At 35.7% G+C, this 20,183-nt stretch overlaps 2 protein-coding genes across 6 annotated transcripts; one reads left to right on the forward strand and one right to left on the reverse strand.

Annotated features, from left to right (window-relative positions):
• Positions 1–4,778, reverse strand: LOC132171089 (heterogeneous nuclear ribonucleoprotein 1). Of its 2 annotated transcripts, none has more exons than XM_059582311.2 (5): positions 4,410–4,778; positions 4,172–4,288; positions 3,634–3,856; positions 1,212–2,409; positions 1–509 (listed from the first exon to the last, which is right to left on the reverse strand). In XM_059582311.2, exons 2-5 carry the CDS (start codon positions 4,174–4,176, stop codon positions 499–501), a joined length of 1,437 nt encoding a protein of 478 aa, XP_059438294.2. In that variant the 5' UTR covers positions 4,177–4,288; positions 4,410–4,778; the 3' UTR covers positions 1–498. The 2 variants fall into 2 exon arrangements, with proteins under 2 accessions (XP_059438294.2, XP_059438293.2); XM_059582310.2 differs by having other exon boundaries at positions 1–559; positions 4,410–4,776.
• Positions 4,779–10,077: 5,299 nt separating this feature from the next.
• On the forward strand, positions 10,078–20,141 carry LOC132171493 (Pentatricopeptide repeat (PPR) superfamily protein). 4 transcript variants are annotated; one of them, XM_088517575.1, is made up of 4 exons: positions 10,078–10,581; positions 14,932–15,029; positions 16,765–19,411; positions 19,810–20,141. In XM_088517575.1, exons 1-3 carry the CDS (start codon positions 10,247–10,249, stop codon positions 18,861–18,863), a joined length of 2,532 nt encoding a protein of 843 aa, XP_088373701.1. In that variant the 5' UTR covers positions 10,078–10,246; the 3' UTR covers positions 18,864–19,411; positions 19,810–20,141. The 4 variants fall into 4 exon arrangements, with proteins under 4 accessions (XP_088373701.1, XP_088373697.1, XP_059438798.1 ...); XM_088517571.1 differs by lacking the exons at positions 16,765–19,411; positions 19,810–20,141 and adding exons at positions 14,200–14,344; positions 14,630–14,751 and having other exon boundaries at positions 14,932–15,467; XM_059582815.2 differs by lacking the exons at positions 10,078–10,581; positions 14,932–15,029 and having other exon boundaries at positions 16,402–19,147; positions 19,259–19,411.
• The last annotated feature ends 42 nt before the right edge of the window (positions 20,142–20,183 follow it).

Raw genomic sequence — 20,183 nt, forward strand, 5'->3', positions numbered from 1 at the left:
TTTGCAAGGGAGATGAATCACTATGTTGTAAATTATTTTTCTGGGACCCAAATGACAATCCCATCAGAGTATTGCACTTAAATCAACCAGACATTACGTACAATCTACCAAAAACCAAAACCCCAGAAAAAGGGTTATATAAGCAAAACAACATGCCTGACAAGAACCAGCAACTTTGCCAGATATTACAAAAAAAAAAAAAAAAACGAGGAAGAAAAAGTCTTGCTTGTTTCTGTTGTATTGCTATGTCACCAGAGATGCAAGATACAACAAATCTCTGTATACCCAGCAATCCGATTATACATTTCAATCAAATTCCAGGGAAGAAACCTATATTTAACTCAAGCTCAGACCTTATAAGAAATCCCTTGTAACTGCTCTCTACGACGTGTTCTTCAAAACAGGTAAACCAATTAGCTCTAATCATATTTTCATATACCGAAGTATCTCAACGATGAAAATGTACGAAGATTCACAGTACTTCACCTTCTTCACCAATTATACTCCACCTACAATAATTTTTGGACATCCAAATCATAATCTCCCTATGCAGCAATTCCTGAAGCAAAATATGATTGAAAGCATGTAAATACAATAGAGAAGCATTGCATGGCATAGCATAAATAATCTGTTCAAGATCAAAATAATAAGTACTTGATAAAAATGTTGTAGAAGGTAAGGAAAGCTTGACAGTCAGTGAACATAGAATGCAGTCAACGCCAATTTATTAGATGGCAATGTGATTGATGGCTGAGAGAGTAAAATATATATTTTCCATTAGTAGAGCAAATTTCATGTGAAGTAAATGCTGTACACTCACGATTAAACAACCAGCAAGCAAATGGTTGAACTATATTTAGAATCCAATTGATTGGGTAGTAAATAGTTGTCGTAGCATAATGCTCAAATCAAATGGCCTACTTCTATATGTCCAATTGACGATAAAGAATGGTCCCAAATCTGGTAGTTGAATCAACAGGATTATACTATTGGCCAAAATGTTCGAAATAAATAAAATAGTGCTCGTGTGCATGACACTGCTAGAAGCCATGACTCATGCAAGGAGGAGACAAGTATCATTTATATTGTGCCAAGGAACTGTGCCAGGGAAAACTGGATAAAGAACAGAAGATTTAAACGTGAGACAGAGGAGGGGAGGAAGAAGTATTAATATTCAAATGAAAAAAATAAAAAATAAATAAAATAGTTACCTCTATTTGATTGTCTATTGGTAACACTGTAAACACCACCATAACCACCAGAGTTCTTACTTAAAACATCTGAAGCTGCATTTCCAAGCCCAAGACCAAATGAACCAGACCCCTCTAGCTCTGAAGGTGATGATCGCCAAGTTTGGTCCCCATAAAACAAACCACCTTCATAAAGTTCTTCATAAGACCCACTGTAACCACCATTTGATGCATATGATGAGGTTGGTGCAACACCAGTTCCACTGTTTCTTCCATACCCTACTGCTCCTGAACCAAAACTGACTTCTCCACTGGCATAACCAAGATTGCCACTACCGTAGGTAGAACCAGCACCTCCGCCTTGACCCGAGTTAGGAGAGGAACTCCAGAGTGCTTCAATATTGGCAAAAGAACCTATTCCTGAATTTCCACTTCTAGAGCCCAGTAAAGCGCTAGGGTTTGAGGAGTTAGTAGAGTAATTAAGACTCTCATTGCCCCACAGATTACGGCTCGCTGAACTTAAGATTGAACCATTTCCCCCATTACCACCACCATAGCTGATGTGGTTAACATTCCTATTTGAATTTCCAGTGTATAAAGCGTTCAATCCCCGTCCAAAGCCAAGGTCAGAATTAAGGTTTGCATTTCCCCCATAGCTTGGACTCAATCCAGGCTCAATATTCAGTCCTGTCCCATATCCAGGACTGAATGGAGGAAATCCACTACGACCAACAGTAACTGGACTAAATCTACCCTCCAATCTATGTCCGTACACCCCAACTGAGCTTGGGTTATATCCCGGAGTGTAACCATTAAGGAAGCTGCTAACTCTACTCAGACCATAGTTATACCCACCCAATTGGCCCCGGCTTGGCCCTGGAGATAATTCTTTGGGGACAGCTCGTTTAACTTCAACCATTTTACCATTGAGTTCATGAAAGGTTTTGTACAACACTTTCTCTACTGCTTCCTCTGAATCATAGGTAATGAACCCAAATCCTCTTGGCCTTTGTGTATTGTGGTCATACATCACCACCACATCTGTAATTGTCCCAAACTGATCGAAGTACTTCTTAAAATCGCTCTCTGTGACTGTGGATGCTAAGCCTCCTACAAATATCTTCTTAGTGCGGGCAGGACCTGGAGAACCATGAATGCTGCTATTGTTTCTGTTAAGAATGTTCTGATCATCTCTAGGAACAGCTTTTTTCGCTTCAACCTGAGAATGGAAAGCTAGAGGATGAAAAAATGAACTCAATAAATTTTTTCCTTTGCAATACAAATAAGAGTGCCTGAAATGTAGAAATAATAAACTCTAATTCAAACAGGCACAATTAGAGTATGATTGGAAAAGAATTTGGGGTCTGCAAATGCCATCAATTGTATCAAGAATCTAAATATTCAATCATCTTGATCTTCATTACTTTTTTCTTGTGGTTATTATTGTGATTTTGCCTAACTAGAGATGCTTTTACTGTATGAAGATTAGGCTTTGGCTCGTAGGAGTAACAGAGAAAGTATATTGACAAAAAAACTACTTTCTAAATGTATTTTTTTTATCTCATATTACTTAAGCCCATCCTCCTAAGGTTCCAAATTATGGTTCAGTAACTCCACATAGTATCTACTGAGCCTTGAATGAGCAAGTGACAATGAAGCATACACATCCGCAAGCAAGATTGAACTGTCGCCACCCAAATTAAACTGTCAAAGGACTAGTTAGACCAAACTTCTATAGTATTTTTTCTTAATAACAAGTACTTATACCAGACAATCTCCCTGGTGTAATTTTGTTTAAGACTCCCACAGTCCTCTCTCAATTTACCAACAGATTTAATCTTCATGCAAATGTCCTTATTATTGGCACCATGCTATAACTGTTCTCTGAATGCACCCTCCAAACAAATTGACTCTCCATGGAATCCGTCTTAATATCTCTTGGCACCAATCATTTCTGTCTAAAGGCTTCTTTCTAGCATTGCTATTCTGGTAATCTTCTTTCTAGAATTCATTGTAAGACTGACTGTACAATTTCCCAAAGGTTCCCAAAGTTGCCAAAAAGGCACTTGATGGTGACAACACTTTGATTGTCTTGGCTTTCACAGGAATTCCTAAAATCATATTTTGAGGAATTCAATAGTGATATAAAGCCAATTAAACCCAACATCTACAGTGAATGAGGCTCGAAAAGAAAAAGAAAAACATACATTACATTTTTAATCTTCTCAATCAATAGAGTACATGTGAAGAAGTTGTTTCTAAAATTTTGCTTAAAAAAAAATATTGAATCATGATGCACATAAGAGAATTGGGATACGCTTTTAAATTCTCCAATTGTGAAGATAAGAGCCACCAACATCTGCAGTGGAACTCATAATATCAGGAGAAAACCGATATAACATTAAATTATACATAAACTGTGAATTCAAACGTACAAACTTACAGTTCTACCATCTATCACATGCTTTTCCATAACAACTCTTTCTGCAACAGCAGGGTCTGCAAAAACAACAAAACCAAAACCACGGGCACGGCCCGTGGCCCGATCCTTCATTATCACAGCTTCCACTACTACTCCAAAAGACTGGAAATACTCTCTAAGACGGTCTTCATTTGTGTCCCAAGATATCCCACCAATGAAAAGTTTGCCAGGCTCCATTTCCATCCTGCACATCCATTTCCCACAAGCCCATCAATCAAATTCCCAACACTCAAAAACAAAACGAATCAATATGAGGATATTCACTTAAAAAAAATCAATTTTTTCATCAGCATCAGCCAAACTAAATTCAACCAATAAATGGATGATATAGAAGAACACGCACCGGATCTAATCCGCAACGCATAATTTACCGAAAACCAAGTAAAACACAATCCAATAGTCGCTTTCCAAGGAATACAGAAATCAATGTAACATCGAAAAAAAAAAAAAAAAACATGTAACAAACAGCATAGTGCGGATTAAACGAGAAAAGCTGTACCTCATCACAGAATTCACAGACACTTGGATGCTCTTATTGTTAGATAAGAAATGGGTGTTGTTGGATTGAATCCAGGAACGTCAGAGCATCCACCGATCGACCCGCAATCCGGGATTCCTTAAAACAAAAGCAAATAGGAGATAAGTTTAACATTGAAGGAGCGAAAGATCCAAAACCCAGAATTTATATTTGGAAAAAAGAAATTGAAAAGCAAAGCATTTTGCAGAGAAAATATTACCACCAAAAGAAGACAAGCCAGATGGAACGTTTGAGAGAATCTAAGATCTGAGAGGAGGCATAATAAGAAGAAGAGGGCGAGAGGCCCTCCTTTTTCTTTTCTTCTTTTCCTCTCTCTCTTTATTTGTTCTTTCAATTATGGTCGATTCAAATTAGATTATATATATGTGTAATGAACCAAAGCTATGCGTCTCAGACAGACAGGAAGAGATATGTATGAGAAAAGGAATTTGCATCTCACATGGGCATATCATAGATATTATATATTATATATACATATATATAGGAGAGAGAGAGAGAGAGAGAGAGAGAGAAAGAGCGAGAGGTTTGGCTATCTATCCTCTCGTTGTAAGAAAGTTTACAAGGCAGAGACGATGGGAATAGAAGACGGTGACTTCCCCAAGTTCACGTTTTGATTTCGAAATATATAAAAAATGTTGCCGTTTTTGTCTATTGTTTCTTGGGGTCTCATTATTGATTATTCTCACATGTACTGCCTCTTATTTTGTGTTTTTTCCACTTATAGCCATTGACTTTCAGGTCCTTTATGATTGGCACCCCCAATTTGGTTTAAGAACCTCAAACATACAACAACAATATACCTTATCAATTCCATTCACTTTTTTCTTTGTTCTTTTTTCTTTTTTCCTTTCTTTCTGAGCTCAATTCCAAGAGCTTGTTAAACCTAAAGAATTCCATCAACTACATCGTTTATGTGTTTAAAAAATTAGAAAAATTACCACCAAAAAAAAAAAAAAAAGTATTGTTGAAAAACTCTTGATAAGTTCATGGAATTGATCATATGAAATTTTTTCCAACTTAATTATGGATTTTTTTTTTCTATTCTCGTTCACAAACCAAACATGATTGAAGCTTGCTAAAATCATTTATAAAATCTAATTTTACTTGGTAAGAAATTAATAAAATCATTTATAAAATCTAATTTTACTTAGTAAAAAATTAATGTGAGACTTAACATGCATGAGCTTATTTTATAATTTGTCCGATTTATGTATACTATTCATCTTTTCAGTGTGAGATTTGGGTGTTGCATTTATCTTTATAGCACATGATTCTTGTTCCTAAAAGGTAACTCAATCGGCTAGAGACCATATCTCATTAAGCAAAAATCATTAGTCCAAATCTTTCTCATCTCTTTTCCTCTCCTTGAACGGACTATGAACATGTTCACAAAAAAAAAAAAAAAAAGAACACGTGATTCTTACTTATATTTCTAAAAATGCATGTGAGAATCCAAGGGTAGAAGAAGCCCCCAAGCCCCATGTTTTTTCAAAAAATTTTAAAATACCTTTATAATTTTTATTTTTATTTTTTTAAATTAGAATTTACCCCCACCCCCAATTTTTTTTTTTTTTTTAATTTTTTTTGTTTTACCCTCCACCAAACTCTAAATACTAGTTTCGCCCCATGAGAATCGTATACTTTGTTAATCATCTCCAACCTAATTTGAAGGTGAACTTTATTTATTATTATTATTATTATTATTATTATTTTGCTTTTTATAGTGGACTTCTAGTAATTATCTTCTAAATCCATCCATACCCTGATTGCTTGATGTGGAGGAAAGGGATGGACCCTTCTTCCAAGCAAGTCAAGATTTGTTGAATGAATTTATCTACTAAATAGTGCATTTTTAGAGAGTTTTTTTTTTTTTTTTTTTTTTTGAAATTGATATAATTGGAAAATCACATGAATATGGGGGATTGCCAATTGCTTGAATAGATAAGATACTTATTTCTAAAATGCCTTTCTATATAACTTTTAAATATATATATATTAAAAAAAAAAAAAAACCCATCAAAAAGTGGAAGATGTGTGATAGACAGAAGGGATTGCTTGTGCACCCACACATCCAAAGAATACAACAGGTAGATGCATCATCATACATCTGGTGCAAGCTGCACATGCATGACGTTATATCCATTACCAATGCCTCTTCATTTTTTTATTCAAATAATAGTTGGCCAATAAATAATATCATCCCCTCCCCCCCCCCCCCCTCTCAATTCTCAATCTTATACAATTATTATCCCACCATGATATTATCCTCTCCAATTCATGTGATTAATATATATATATATATATATATATATATATATATATATTTGAAATTTACTTGTTTTGAAGACAAATGTTTCTAATTCTAGGGTCGAAGAATAAGAGCTACCTATGTATTAGATTGTCTGCTTAGAGCAGATCTGCAATTACAACTAAAGATTAGTCATAGGTTAGCAGATGTTTGGCGTCATAGTTTGAACTTCAATATAAGATATGTTTGTTATTGCCCTCTATGATGTGTAATCTTTTAACTTCGGTTTGGATCTTAATTGTAAGAGTTTTTGTGCTCTTGACTTTTCTATGAATGAGATCAGATTAATTTTTTTTTTTTTTTAAAAAAAATGTTTGTTTGATAAACTGAATTTTCTGACCCAATTTTGAGAAATGTTTGTTAAAAAAAAGTTGGATTAATTTGGAAAAAATATTTGTTTGGGAAAATAGATTAGTGGGAAAATTAGAGAGTATGAGGTGGCAAGCTTTTCTTTTTCTTTAAATGGTGAAGTTAAATTAAAGTTTGTGGTGTCCGTCCACTAGACATTGCCGAAAATTACCACATGATGTTCGATCGATCCAGCTTTTAGATTGAATAAAACAACGAAAGTTGTTGACCTTTCTAACGTACATGCTTAAATAGTTTTTTTTTTTTTTTTTTTTTAAACTGCCGATACATATGATTTTCAACACAGACCAATTATTATGGGCGATAATTCATGTTCGGATGTCAAATTTAAGTTGTCTCGAGACATAGTATAAGACTATATAAATCAAACAAATCACTATTAATTGTGTTAAGCTCGCAACAAGTGTGTGAATCGACGTTTGCCAAAGTTGTTTTCTTTTTCAGTCATTGGCCAGCAAGTTTGAGAGATGCAGGCCAGTAGCTGCCAAGAAAGCCTTAAGGCCTATCGTGGGTCACCCACATTTGCTAGCATATATATATATATATATATATATATATGAAAGCTACTTGGCGTCAAGTTTATCCCATTTGTTAGGTACCCATAAAAGTTCACCAAGTCATGGCAAAGCAAAAGGTGTTCATGAAATTAATATATGCAAGGACGAGATATACGACACATGAACAATCTCTTTATGAGCACATAAATTGTATTTGAAGAATTTCCTTGTATCCGGTTTAAGGTCTGTTTAAGAGTACGATTTTAATAAGTGTAATTTTAAAAATTGTGTTTTTAAAATCGATTCTTTTTAAAATCGCATAGACGTTTGGTAAAATATATTAAAAAATACTTTTTTTTATCCATTGAGTGTTTGGATAACATTAGCATATAATTGCGGTTTCATGGCCAAATAAGTAAATACTGTCCCAAATATTTTTTTAAGCGAAATCGTGATTTTGGTTTAAATTCACACTTTTTCAAATAAGCATCATCTAGTTAGCTTATAGAAATCGCGAATTTTTTCACGTTTTTAAAATCGCAATCTCAAACACTTCAAAATTGCGATTTGGTTTAAAAATGCGGATTATTTCTTTAAAAATGCATTTCCAAACATACCCTTAGAAACAAAGAAAAAAAACAACAATTTGTCCAACTCTTTAATTTCCGTCTTGCCAATTATAAAACAAAATTTTAATCAAATATTACCAATTTCCCATAAGTCTCTTTTTTTTTTTTTTAATTGAATAAAGATATTAATCAGAATTTGAGTGAAATATATTGCATCACACATATGGGATGATAACTCAAGCTTAATTGATTGTTTGATCTTCATTGACTTGGCATGGGTGGACATGTATAGTGGACAGGCATAAAAGGATGGATGATTGAATCACATGGGCGCAAAATAATGATTTGGGAGGGGTTCACATGTCTCATTGATTCCCATCACCTTTATATTTAAAGTGTATATGTTTTTGTACAAACACCAAAATTGGAAATCCAACGGCTGTACTTATAACAGGAAAGTTGATGATTTAATCTCATATATATATATATATATATAAAAAAAACTAGATTAACATTTGATCATGTCTCAAATGGTATTAACTAGAAAAGTAAACATTATGAGGTTACCAGGAAATACCCTTTGAGGTATATATATATATATAGAGAGAGAGAGAGAATCGTGAGGTCAATGCAAGTGGAACTCATACATGCCGTGTTTCTTTATTGAAATGATATGTGATCATAAATGGTCACATCCTCGTGGAAATTAGGGTTAGCCCTTATTAAAATTTGTCCACTTTTGCGCAAAATGAAGATGATTCATTTTACTCTAAATATTTTTTTTATTGTATTTAACAATGTATGTGGTGATGCCACATAATGTATATAGCGGGACGTCATTTAGAAATTTAAATGAAATGTAATATGGATCAGTAAATGAAGAGGGTACTTATCCACTTAGCTCACTATCTTCTTTAGATGTAAGAGAAACTTTACTGAAGATCCTCGAACTTTCACCTGTTTTAAAATACCCTATAAACTTCAGAATCTATCAATTTAGTCCCATAAACTTTTAATTCCTCTCAATTTGGACCCATTCATTAATTTTAGCAGTTAAAAATATAAAAAAGACCAAAATATCCCTGATTTTTTTTTTTTAAAAAAAAAAATATATATTTTGGAAGTTGGAATTTTATACAAAGTCGGGGGTATAAACGTCATATAACGTTTAAAATCTGACGGAGGGGGTCTAAATTGAGAGCAATTGAAAGTTCAGAGGATTAAATTGAGAGATTTTGAAGTTTATGAGAATTTATCAAATCGGGTGGAAGTTCAGGGGTTTTCAGTGAAGTTTCTCCTTAGATTATTTATTTATTTTTTTGAGCAAATAAGGAAATTGTTATGGTGATTAAAATACTGAAAAATGCGTGGATTCTTCAACAACAGACAAAATAATAATAATAATAATAATAAAATATGAGAAAAAGTAAAAAATAGGTCATCAAATGACCCGGTCCTCTCAATAAAGCAGCGAAAGGTCCTCTTTAATTTATTTTTTTTGTTTTCTATTTCCTCTTTAATTTAATTGATACTATTAAAAGTTGTCTCAAATACTATTAAAGGATCTTGATCCACATTCTCAAGAATGTGATGTTCGAGAATCTGAATTCATAAGAATGTGACTATTCTCATGCTTGAAAGATTAAGTATCTGATAAAATTCTCGAAAAATATAAGATTTTTATGTTTGGTTTACTCCTAGTCATCCCGTAAGATTTATTTATTATTCCCAAAATATTCTTATGCTTCTCTCTTCAAGTGTTTATACCAAATTCTTAATGATTTCTTAAAAATTCTCTAAATTTTTTTTGATAAATTAAAAGGATTTAGTGTGCATATAATTTACGGGAAGAAGAGGCATTCAGACAAAATTCTTCTTCAAATTAAATTAGGAGAAAATTTTCCAATTAAATGTATTAAACTAACATTTGCATTATCACGTGCATTAAGAAAAAAACAATTAATATCTATTTTTATTTTGTGCCAAAAAAATTTAAAAATATTCTTACAATGTTGTAAAGACATAATATTTTTCAAAAAAATAAAATAAAGACATATAATAGTTTTATAAAACAAAAATCAGTTTAATATGAATTTTCTCCAACCAGGTTGGAGAACACTTTCTCCTTTCGGCTCTGGTCCTTCTCTTCTCTCTCTCCAAGTAAAGGTTTTAAAGCCCTCACAAAATCAGACAAAATCGCGACAAATGCTCTGTCTGTCTAACGAGCAAAACCCTTAAACCCCTCTCTCTCTCTCTCTCTCTCTCTCTCTCTCTCGCTTGTAGAGCAAAATACATGCTAACTATTTCAAGAATGAGGTCTCTCTTAACCCCAACGTTCTCATCCTTCTCTTCTCACCTCCCCGAAGCTACTCCTCTGGCGCTGTTTTCGTTTGCCTCCAAATCATTGTCATGCAGCCCCACGACTTTCCGAAACCCCTGTTTCGTCCCTCTAAAATCTGCAATCTTTTCATCCAAATCCTCATTTCTTTCAATCCAAAACCGTGGAGTGCATACGGAGGTGGCTCCACCGTCGTCGGCCGGAGAGATTCACGTGATCGTCGGCCCCATGTTCGCCGGCAAAACCACCGCGCTTCTGCGCAGGATTCAGTCTGAGAGCAGCAATGGCAGGTTTGGGACCTTTTATAATTTTGTTTTTATGTGTTGCGTGGTTGAATTTTGAGCTTGAATTTATGTGGGTTGTGATAAAATGTTACTCTTTTTGGTGGGTAGTATTGTTTCTGTGCCAAAGACGAGATCTTTAGGTCCAATATTGATTGTGTAATTTGAATGTTTGACTATTTGAATAGAATGTTACCATTTTTGTGTACATATTTATGTATGTATTATGATTGTTATAAAGCTCAACGTTTAAGGGAATTGGCATGTGTATATTATTCTTTGGAATGGGAAGAGTAAATGTCAGGGACGTATTAGCTCAATTGATGGAATGCGATTATCGCCAGCTTTCAGGTTGAGCCTTACAAAAGTCACCGCCAATTGGATAAAACATTAAAGGGTCTTTGTATATCGGGAAGATTGAGGGAAGCTGTTGGGCTGTTGTGCACTACAGGACTGCGAGTGGAGCCAGGGACCTATGCTCTTCTGTTGCAGGAAAGCATATTCAGGAAAGAGTATCAGAAGGGGAGAAGAATCCATGCACAAATGGTTGTTGTCGGGTATGATCCCAGTGAATATTTGAAAACTAAATTGTTGATATTGTATGTGAAATTAGGGGATTTAGGAATGGCTCACGTTCTGTTTAATGAATTGCTCGAGACGAGCTTGGTTTCGTGGAATGCAATGATTGCAGGGTATGTGCAAAGGGGGCTTGAAGAAGTGGGGTTAAATCTTTATTACAAGATGAGACAGACTGGTTTTGTACCAGACCAGTTTACCTTTGCATCAGTCTTTAGAGCCTGTGCCACTCTAGCAACAATTGAGCATGGGAAGCAGGCCCATGGTGTCATGATAAAGTGCCAAATCAGGGAAAATGTAGTTGTCAATAGTGCTCTCATGGACATGTACTTTAAATGCAGCAGTTTATCTGATGGGCATCAGGTATTTGACAAGTCTTTAAATAGGAATGTTATTACGTGGACTGCTTTAATATCTGGGTATGGTCAGCATGGAAAAGTTGTAGAGGTTTTGGAATCCTTTCATAGGATGAAACATGAAGGTTACAAACCAAATTATGTTACTTTTCTTGCAGTTCTCTCAGCTTGTAGCCATGGAGGTTTGGTTGATGAGGGTTGGGCATATTTTTCATCTATGTCCAGAGATTATGGTATTCAGCCAAGAGGGCAACATTATGCAGCTATGATTGATCTTTTAGGGCGTGCTGGCCGGTTACAAGAGGCGTATGAGTTTGTTCTGAATGCACCTTGTAAGGAGCACTCAGTGATATGGGGTGCTTTGCTTGGGGCTTGTAGGATTCATGGAGACATGGACTTAGTAAAGCTTGCAGCAAAGAAATTTTTTGAATTGGAACCAGAAAATCCTGGAAAGTATGTGGTTTTGTCTAATGCTTATGCCTCCTCTGGGTTGTGGGACAACGTTGCCGAGGTTAGGGCTGTGATGAGGGAATCGGGGGTCATAAAAGAGCCTGGTTATAGTAGGATAGAGATTCAAAATGGGGCTCACGTCTTCTTTAAGGGTGATAAATCTTATAAACAGTCTCAGGATATATATAAGATGGTTAGAGAAATGACTTGCATTTTAAAGGATGCCGGCTATGTTCCTGATTTAAGTGATAACTAAGTCAAGTTATGGAAAAACGCTTACTGCCTGTGAATTTCTCTCTCTTGCAAAGCAGGGCTATTTGATACATTTAAGAGCTGTGAACCTAAAACCTTAGTGTTTTCTGGAAATTGAAGAATCTGGAAGACCCATTAATAGGTAAGGCACAATGCATACCAGTCATCTTATGTGCCAAATGTTACCTAATTAGGCATCGCAATCATTATATATCTTACATTCTTCAGTAATTTAAAATAATGTTTTGATGTGTGCGAAAGAAAACCATTTACTTTCAATTTATGAACCCAATGTAGAGCAGCAATACTGCCAGTCCAAGCATATAGGTGAACGTGCTTAGTGACCCAATACCGGTTGCTCCTCATGCATGCAGAGTTCTTCTATCCACTTTCCAAGCTTCTTTAGATGCGCCTTTCCGTCTCCACTAAAGACATATCGTTTAGAGTCAGTCCCTAGAGCCCCTATATTATCTAGTAAGCTTTCAAGGCAACAATTTCGTGGTTAAAAGTTTCTACTTGCTAGAGGACTGGCAAGCAACAAGCCAAAAGCATTTTCAGATCTTTGAGTTTATTTTCATATTTGTCTTGCACTATAAATCACTAGTTAAAAGCAAGAGAGACAGAAATGATTTTGCAATCTCATTTCTTGGCTACCTTTAACATCTTTGAATCTGTGAGTTAATTTGCCCGTGTGCCTTGAACTATTAATATCAAGCCTTGAACTATTAATTTGGTCTACCTTTCACTTGCAGAGGAAAAATTATTGCTGTTTATTCAATTCAATTTTTGAAACTCATTTGGGTTTATCATTGTCTATTCTCATCTGTATCAGGTGTTGAACTTTGATGGATTGTTTATGTTGTAGACATTATGTGCAATTGTGGTTTTTCAAGCTGGGATCTGAAATTGAAATTTGAATAATGCATATTGAACCTTGTTTATGTATCTATGTGCTCAGGCTGTTCAGGTTTTGTGATGATATATAAAGGTCAAGCTTTGGTTTGTCTAATAGTACTGCTGGGATGATATATAGACAATCTTGATCAATGACAATTGTATAAATTTTTTTTATGATTGAATATGATTTCTAAAGACTAGGGGCTTAGATCAGAAATCCAGCTGTTTATTCCTGGATTTCTTTCTCCTTCCCCTGCCTCAAGTTCCCAAAAAGAAAAGAATAATAGTAATATAAAAGAAACCTCAAATTGAGGCAGGAGCTCATCAAATCCCATGTTATTTCCCTCCTCAGTCCTCATCCTTCTTGTAAATTCATGGTCCCCTCCTCCCAAAACCACTTTATCCTTCTACACCTGTAAAGACATTTTTGCAAGATCCTTATCACTCCAAACCTTTATTTTCTCTTAGAATCTGTTTTTCCGTCAAAATTGTAATCTCCACAAACTATGATGGACATTATAGATCTCAACTTGGTTTCTTTGCATTTATGTGAGGATATTAGTATGAAACTTTTCCGAATTATGTTGGCATGATAACCTATTACTACATGTCTTTGTCATCAATGTTGTTATTGTCGTTGTTAGTACCATGACTTTTATTATTGTTATTGTTGTTGTTATTGTTATTATTAACGGTTCTACTACATTTGGACACAACAACTACATGCTGGATATATTGTTTCAGGGCCAGAACCATAAACCTAATATCCTTTTTCTCTAGTTATTTTCTTGAGCACCTTAGGATCCTATATTGTTTCAGGGCCAGAACCATAAACTTAGGATTTAGCCAATTTGCAACTTGGGGAGCTGTTAATCACCAAAATTGCTATTGCTGCTTCATGAGATATTTCAAGAATGTGAAGCATCTCATTGCACATGTGAAATTCAGAAACACAAAAAGTTATGTTAGAATAAAATTTCCCAGCTTTCTGATGCCAATTCAGGGCAGCAAATATACAACTACTTTCTTAACAAAAAGTATTATTTGGAATTATTGTTATGAATTGTTAACTCTTTTTTGCATGTCTGCTATGCAGAAATGTGGCAATAGTAAAATCAAATAAGGATACAAGATATGGATTGGATTCGATTGTGACACATGATGGGGTGAAACTACCATGTTGGGCCTTGCCAAATTTGTCATCATTCAGACAAAAATTTGGCCTTGATGCATATGATCAGGTGCTTTTTAATGCCACAATTTGATGATGCTGCGTGTTATGAACAGTTATACTTTCTTGTGCAAAAGTACAGACTTGTTAGCCTGATCTGTATGAAAATAAACTGATTATTGTTTTGTATATGCACACCGACTCAGTAATGAGTTAGTGGTTTGCGTGGCTGAGAAATATCTCGTTTTGAAATGGCATACTTGTATGGCTTTTCTTGGTAAGATTAGTGCATTTAACTTTCATCAGTTTTTCATGGACACTAGGAGTGATAGTCATAACCTGTATATGGTGACAGTTAGATGTGATTGGTATTGATGAAGCTCAATTCTTTGAGGACCTTTATGATTTCTGTCGTGAAGCTGCTGATCATGATGGCAAAACAGTAATAGTTGCTGGACTAGATGGTGACTATTTGAGGTACTATTTATATAGGCCACCATCTACATGAAGCTTTCTATGTTCTTGACTTTTTTTTTTCCTCTCTGATGATAATCTTCCACCATTCATATAGATTTTTTCTTTGTTGGATCAAGAAAATTACAATTCTTGGAAATTGTAACAAGATCCTTTTGATGGTGGATTAAATATTGTTGACAGGAGGAGCTTTGGTTCTGTGCTAGACATAATTCCCCTTGCTGATTCTGTGACCAAATTAACTGCTCGCTGCGAACTTTGTCATAATCGTGCTTTCTTCACCTTAAGGAAAACAGAGGAGATACAAACAGAACTGATCGGCGGGGCTGATGTATACATGCCGGTTTGTCGGCAGCACTATGTTAGTGGACAAGTAGTCATGGAAGCTGCAAGGAGCGTGCTGGAATCTCAGAAAGTTCAGTGTGTCTCAAATGCATAATTTAACTACTTGGTAGGATATCTGGATTTTCCTACCAATACCATGGCCTTTCAGTTGGTCTTCACAACTTGGTAGTGAAACTGCAATGGTGTTAGAAATGTTCTCTCATAGGGCCCTTTTAAGAGTGTACATATAGTCAAATCTGCTTCTGTGGTGAATTTACAATAGACGCTTTGATTACCATCAATGTACATGCTGGGAGGCAGAAGATTCTTGTGAATTTGGATTTATTGTTGCGATTTGTGTTCATTTATGGTAATGAAAATATTAACCCTTTGCAGTTGGTTGGGAATAAGGCTGTCTTCTACTTGTCATTCAGTTCTTTTTCTTTAGATGATGCAAAACTGCGTTTCAGCACTTCTGATCCAAAAGCACTGAAAATCCTGCTCCCTTCGCCAAAATCTGGACTGAGACTGATGATTGTTATGGAAAGATAGCCAATCCAACTCATATAGCTGGGATAAATTGAAGTGATAGTTGACTTGGTAACGTCACGACAACTACGGTTAAATTTAATTGTTTAATAATTGCGTGATAAGTGTCATGTGGACTTACAAGTTGACATGACAATTCATGTGAAAGTGTTATATTAGTCAATCAACTTTAATTATCTAGTAATTGACATAGTAAATGCAACATGAATTACCACGTCAATTTGTAAGAACCTTGTCAGCGCTCTAGAAAGAAATACCCTTCAAAGAATGCATTATAATTTGCCATTAAAATATGGACCACTATGTGGCAGTTTAAAACTTTAAATGGTACTTACTACACTTACAAATTTAGCATGGCAATTCATATGTCAACCACTAAAATGTAAACTGTCACGAGACAATTATGTCACACGCATTTTCATTTTCATAAAATATAATACTTTCATATAAATTTGTAAGAAAATGGTAATAAAATTTGTAATAAACCAAAGCATTTTCTTAGTACGAATCACGAACAATTAGAACAATTAAAATCATAACATGCTCAGCCACACCTGATTCCAACTTGAATGCCTAATACATCTATTGGGTCTTGTTTGTAGACACTTACAACTACTAATCAAAATCATAAGCCTATGGATCATACCAACTAAAACATGGTAAGACCCATTACAACTCAAAGGTCAAAGGCCCTCTAACACACCAAGGCCGAAAGCCCATTAACCTGATATACCATTACAGTGCCTTTCGATAGTTCGATCAGTACTCATTTCTATTGAAGCCGTGTTGCTGATTGTTGAAATTTCTTCCACCTAATGTTTCAATCCATGGTTTCCTCATTCTTTATACCCAGGTACATGTCACTACTTCTTCTTAGAGTTTCAGTATATCCTATCTCGATGGTACCATGTTCATTTCAGCTCAAATTATTGAAAACCATTCTTTTTGTTTCTGAAAAACAACCCAAATCTGCAGAAGGGTCATGGCCATTTTGCTTCAGAGATACTCCAAATCTCTGATTGTTCGGTTAGTTTGTGGAAATTTTTAGCTACCCATTTAGAGTAATGTTGAAAAGATCAAAGTTTTCAACCCATGTGAGCAAAAAGCTAGAGTCTTTGTTAAAAGGTCACTATTTTGCAATTTCCTCAAGTGGGGCTAGAAGAGATTTTAGTGATACAGTCTTGAATGATAACGATGGGTCAGAGTCCGAGACTGAATGGGAAAGGTTAATTAAACCTTTCGACCTCAAAGAGCTTAGGAAGTCGCTTATTCAAATTAGCTCCTATCAGCTATGTAAATTGCTTAAGCTCCCACTTGACGTGCCCACGTCAATGGAGATATTCGAATGGGCGGGTGCCCAGAAGGGCTATTGCCATTCTTTTGATGTGTATAATGCATTGATAGATAAGCTTGGGGCGGCTGGGGAGTTTAAGGTCATAGATAGGTTGTTGATGCAGATGAAAGAAGAAAGGATTGTTTTCAGAGAGTCCATTTTCCTCCTGATTATGAAATATTATGGAAGAGCTGGTTTGCCAGGGCAAGCAACTAGGTTGCTTCTGGATATGAGGAATGTTTATTCTTGTGAACCAACTTTTAGATCTTATAATGTTGTATTGGAGATATTGGTGGCTGGGAATTGTCCTAAATTTGCACCTAATGTTTTCTATGACATGTTGAGTAAGGGTGTTTCTCCCACTGTCCACACATTTGGGGTTGTGATGAAAGCACTTTGTATGGTTAATGAGGTGGATTCTGCCTGCTCTCTTCTTAGAGACATGATGAAGCATGGGTGTGTGCCCAATTCGGTGGTCTATCAGACTCTGATACATGCACTCTCTAAGAATAATAGAGCGAATGAAGCATTGAAACTTTTGGACGAAATGTTTCTTATGGGTTGTACACCTGATGTTGAGACCTTCAATGATGTTATCATTGGCTTTGTTAAGCTCAATCGGATTCATGAGGCAGCAAAGTTGGTCGATCGGATGCTTCTTCGGGGTTTCTCTCCTGATAATATAACTTATGGATTTTTAATGCATGGGTTGTGTAGAATGGGGAAAGTTGATGAAGCAAGGGCATTGCTGATCAAAGTGCCTGCTCCAAATGTTGTGCTTTTCAATACCTTAATTAATGGGTATGTGACCAGCGGACAGTTTGATGAAGCCAGGGCCGTTATTTATAATTTCATGCTACAATCCGGCTGTGTCCCTGATGTTTTTACGTTTAACATACTGGTTCGTGGCCTTTGCAAGAAGGGTTGTTTGACTTCAGCTTGTGACTTGGTTAATGAGATGGTGGCTAGGGGTTGTGAGCCTAATGTGGTAACGTACACAACATTGATAGATGGATTCTGCAAACAAAACCAACTAGAGGAAGCTGGTGATGTTTTAAATGAGATGTCAGCTAAGGGGCTTAGCCTGAATACTGTGGGATACAATTGCCTCATATGTGCTTTGTGCAAGAATGAAAAAGTTGATGAAGCTTTGGATATGATAGGTGAAATGTCTCAGAAAGGATGTCAGCCCGATGTATTTACATTTAATTCAGTAATATTTGGACTGTGCAAGGTCAATAAGATGGAAGAGGCCTTGGGAGTCTATCGTGATATGTTTCTGGAGGGTGTAATTGCCAACACTGTAACTTACAACACTTTGATTCATGCTTTCCTGAGGAGAGATGCGATCCAAGAAGCACTTAAGCTTGTAAATGAAATGTTATTTAGAGGATGCCCCCTTGACGCAATCACCTATAATGGCCTTATAAGCGCGTTCTGTAAAGTTGGGGCAGTTGAGAAAGGATTGGGATTGTTTGAAGAAATGATGAGCAAGGGACTGAATATCAATAATATCTCGTGCAATATTTTGATCAATGGTCTTTGTAAAGTTGGAAAAGTACATAATGCACTCGATTTTCTAAGGGATATGATTCATCGGGGTTTGACACCAGACATAGTCACTTATAACAGCCTGATAAATGGTTTATGCAAGATGGGCCATCTTCGGGAGGCTTTAAATCTCTTTGACAGATTACAAATTGAAGGAGTCCATCCTGATGCTATTACTTATAACACTTTAATCAGTTGGCACTGCAAAGAGGGTATGTTTGATAATGCCTGTTTACTTCTACATAAGGGTGTGGACAATGGCTTCATACCTAACAACACGACTTGGTATTTATTGGTCACCAATTTTGTTAAAGCAAGTGCCAAGGAGAGTCAGATCTTTTCCTCAATGCAGTTTTAGCTTCTAGAAGAAGTTTTTCTCACAGAAAATTATCAGTTCATTTGGTCTCTTGAGTTAAGCTTCAGAAAGAGTTTTAGTTGACATTTACACTTATCTTCTATTCTCATACAAATCTATGCTGATTAACCTTTGATTCTCGCTTTTGAATATTTTTGGAATGCACATCCTTTGAGCTATTTGGACCCCCTGTTCAGATTGGTGGTCACTAGTCGCTTCAATTGTTTGGATGCAAATGTGTGCTCTCCGGGTGCAATTTTACTAATGGTAATCAGAAATGGCAGAAGGTGACAATTTTGGTCGTGATGTTATTTGGGGGAAACGGGCATTCCAGACTAACCCCAAAAAGAGGGGGTATTCTAGAGCTTGATTTGAATGCATTTAATTTGTTTGGACAGGTTTTACCTGCCGATTGGATTTTGAGTTGGTAAGCTGGAAAAAGTTGGCTAGCTGTTCTGTAGCAGCTCATCTGAGTACTGCTTTTGCCAAGGCAGAAGGTTTCACTGCATGACGTCTATGTCAAAGGAGAACCAATCATAATCAAACTTGAGGTGATCAAAACTTTTACCTTTATGACAACTACTTTACTGATGTATTTCATGTATTGGCTTATTTAGATTTAGAAGCTCAATTGTTCTTGCTTCATAATACAATTCTAGTATCCTACAATAATGTGTTGGAAGTTAGCAGTTCATGCATAGTTCTAAATTGTGTTGTTAGTTTGAATAAATACTCGTTCAATAAGTTTCAAGTTGGGATGAAAAATTGGATTTTTGCAATCATCTGATTATCGAATTATGGAGTTAATTTTTCCCACCACTCTTTAAGATTTTGGGTAGTCTTGTATTATGTCTGAAAAGCCTTATGGAAGTTGTGGCTGTGGTACTCGGGGACTTTTACGAATTTGGGCGATAATGTCTTCATCCTTTTCCTTTTTCATTTGTTTCAGAGTTTTCCTGCTAGTTGGTAAGAACAAATTTTGAAGTCCTTATCATGGAGCATGGAAGCGTCTTCAAGATTGGAACTTGGTGCTGAGGCTGGGTTGTTTGTATTGAAAAAAATAAAAAATAAAAATAAAAATCTGTCGCTTGATTCTTTTCTTTTCTAGAGAAACTCAGACTGACAGCGTAGCAGGGAATGCAGTTCCTATCTGTGCTTATTACAAAATAACTTTTGCATAGGAACGAATGTGGCTGTTTAGATTGTGCTGTAAAATAAGCATGATGTATTATTCATTGTCATCAATTGGCGTACAAATGTGAAAACTAAAATCATGTTACAGGTCTGCAAATGTCAAAACTATTGTACATATTTGCTCTTGGC

Source organism: Corylus avellana, chromosome 1 (assembly GCF_965113065.1).
Source record: "Corylus avellana chromosome 1, dhCorAvel1.hap1.2, whole genome shotgun sequence".
NCBI lineage: Eukaryota > Viridiplantae > Streptophyta > Magnoliopsida > Fagales > Betulaceae > Corylus > Corylus avellana.

Coding starts and splice junctions, on each gene's coding strand:
- LOC132171089 (XM_059582310.2), bottom strand. Junction 2,410..3,633: donor ATGTGATAGATGGTAGAACT/GTAAGTTTGTAC, acceptor TTCCATTCTCAG/GTTGAAGCGAAAAAAGCTGT.
- LOC132171493 (XM_088517575.1), top strand. CDS start 10,247: ATGCTAACTATTTCAAGAATGAGGTCTCTCTTAACCCCAACGTTCTCA. Junction 10,582..14,931: donor TCTGAGAGCAGCAATGGCAG/GTTTGGGACCTT, acceptor TATTGTTGACAG/GAGGAGCTTTGGTTCTGTGC. Junction 15,030..16,764: donor TCATAATCGTGCTTTCTTCA/CCTTAAGGAAAA, acceptor ATTTTGCAATTT/CCTCAAGTGGGGCTAGAAGA.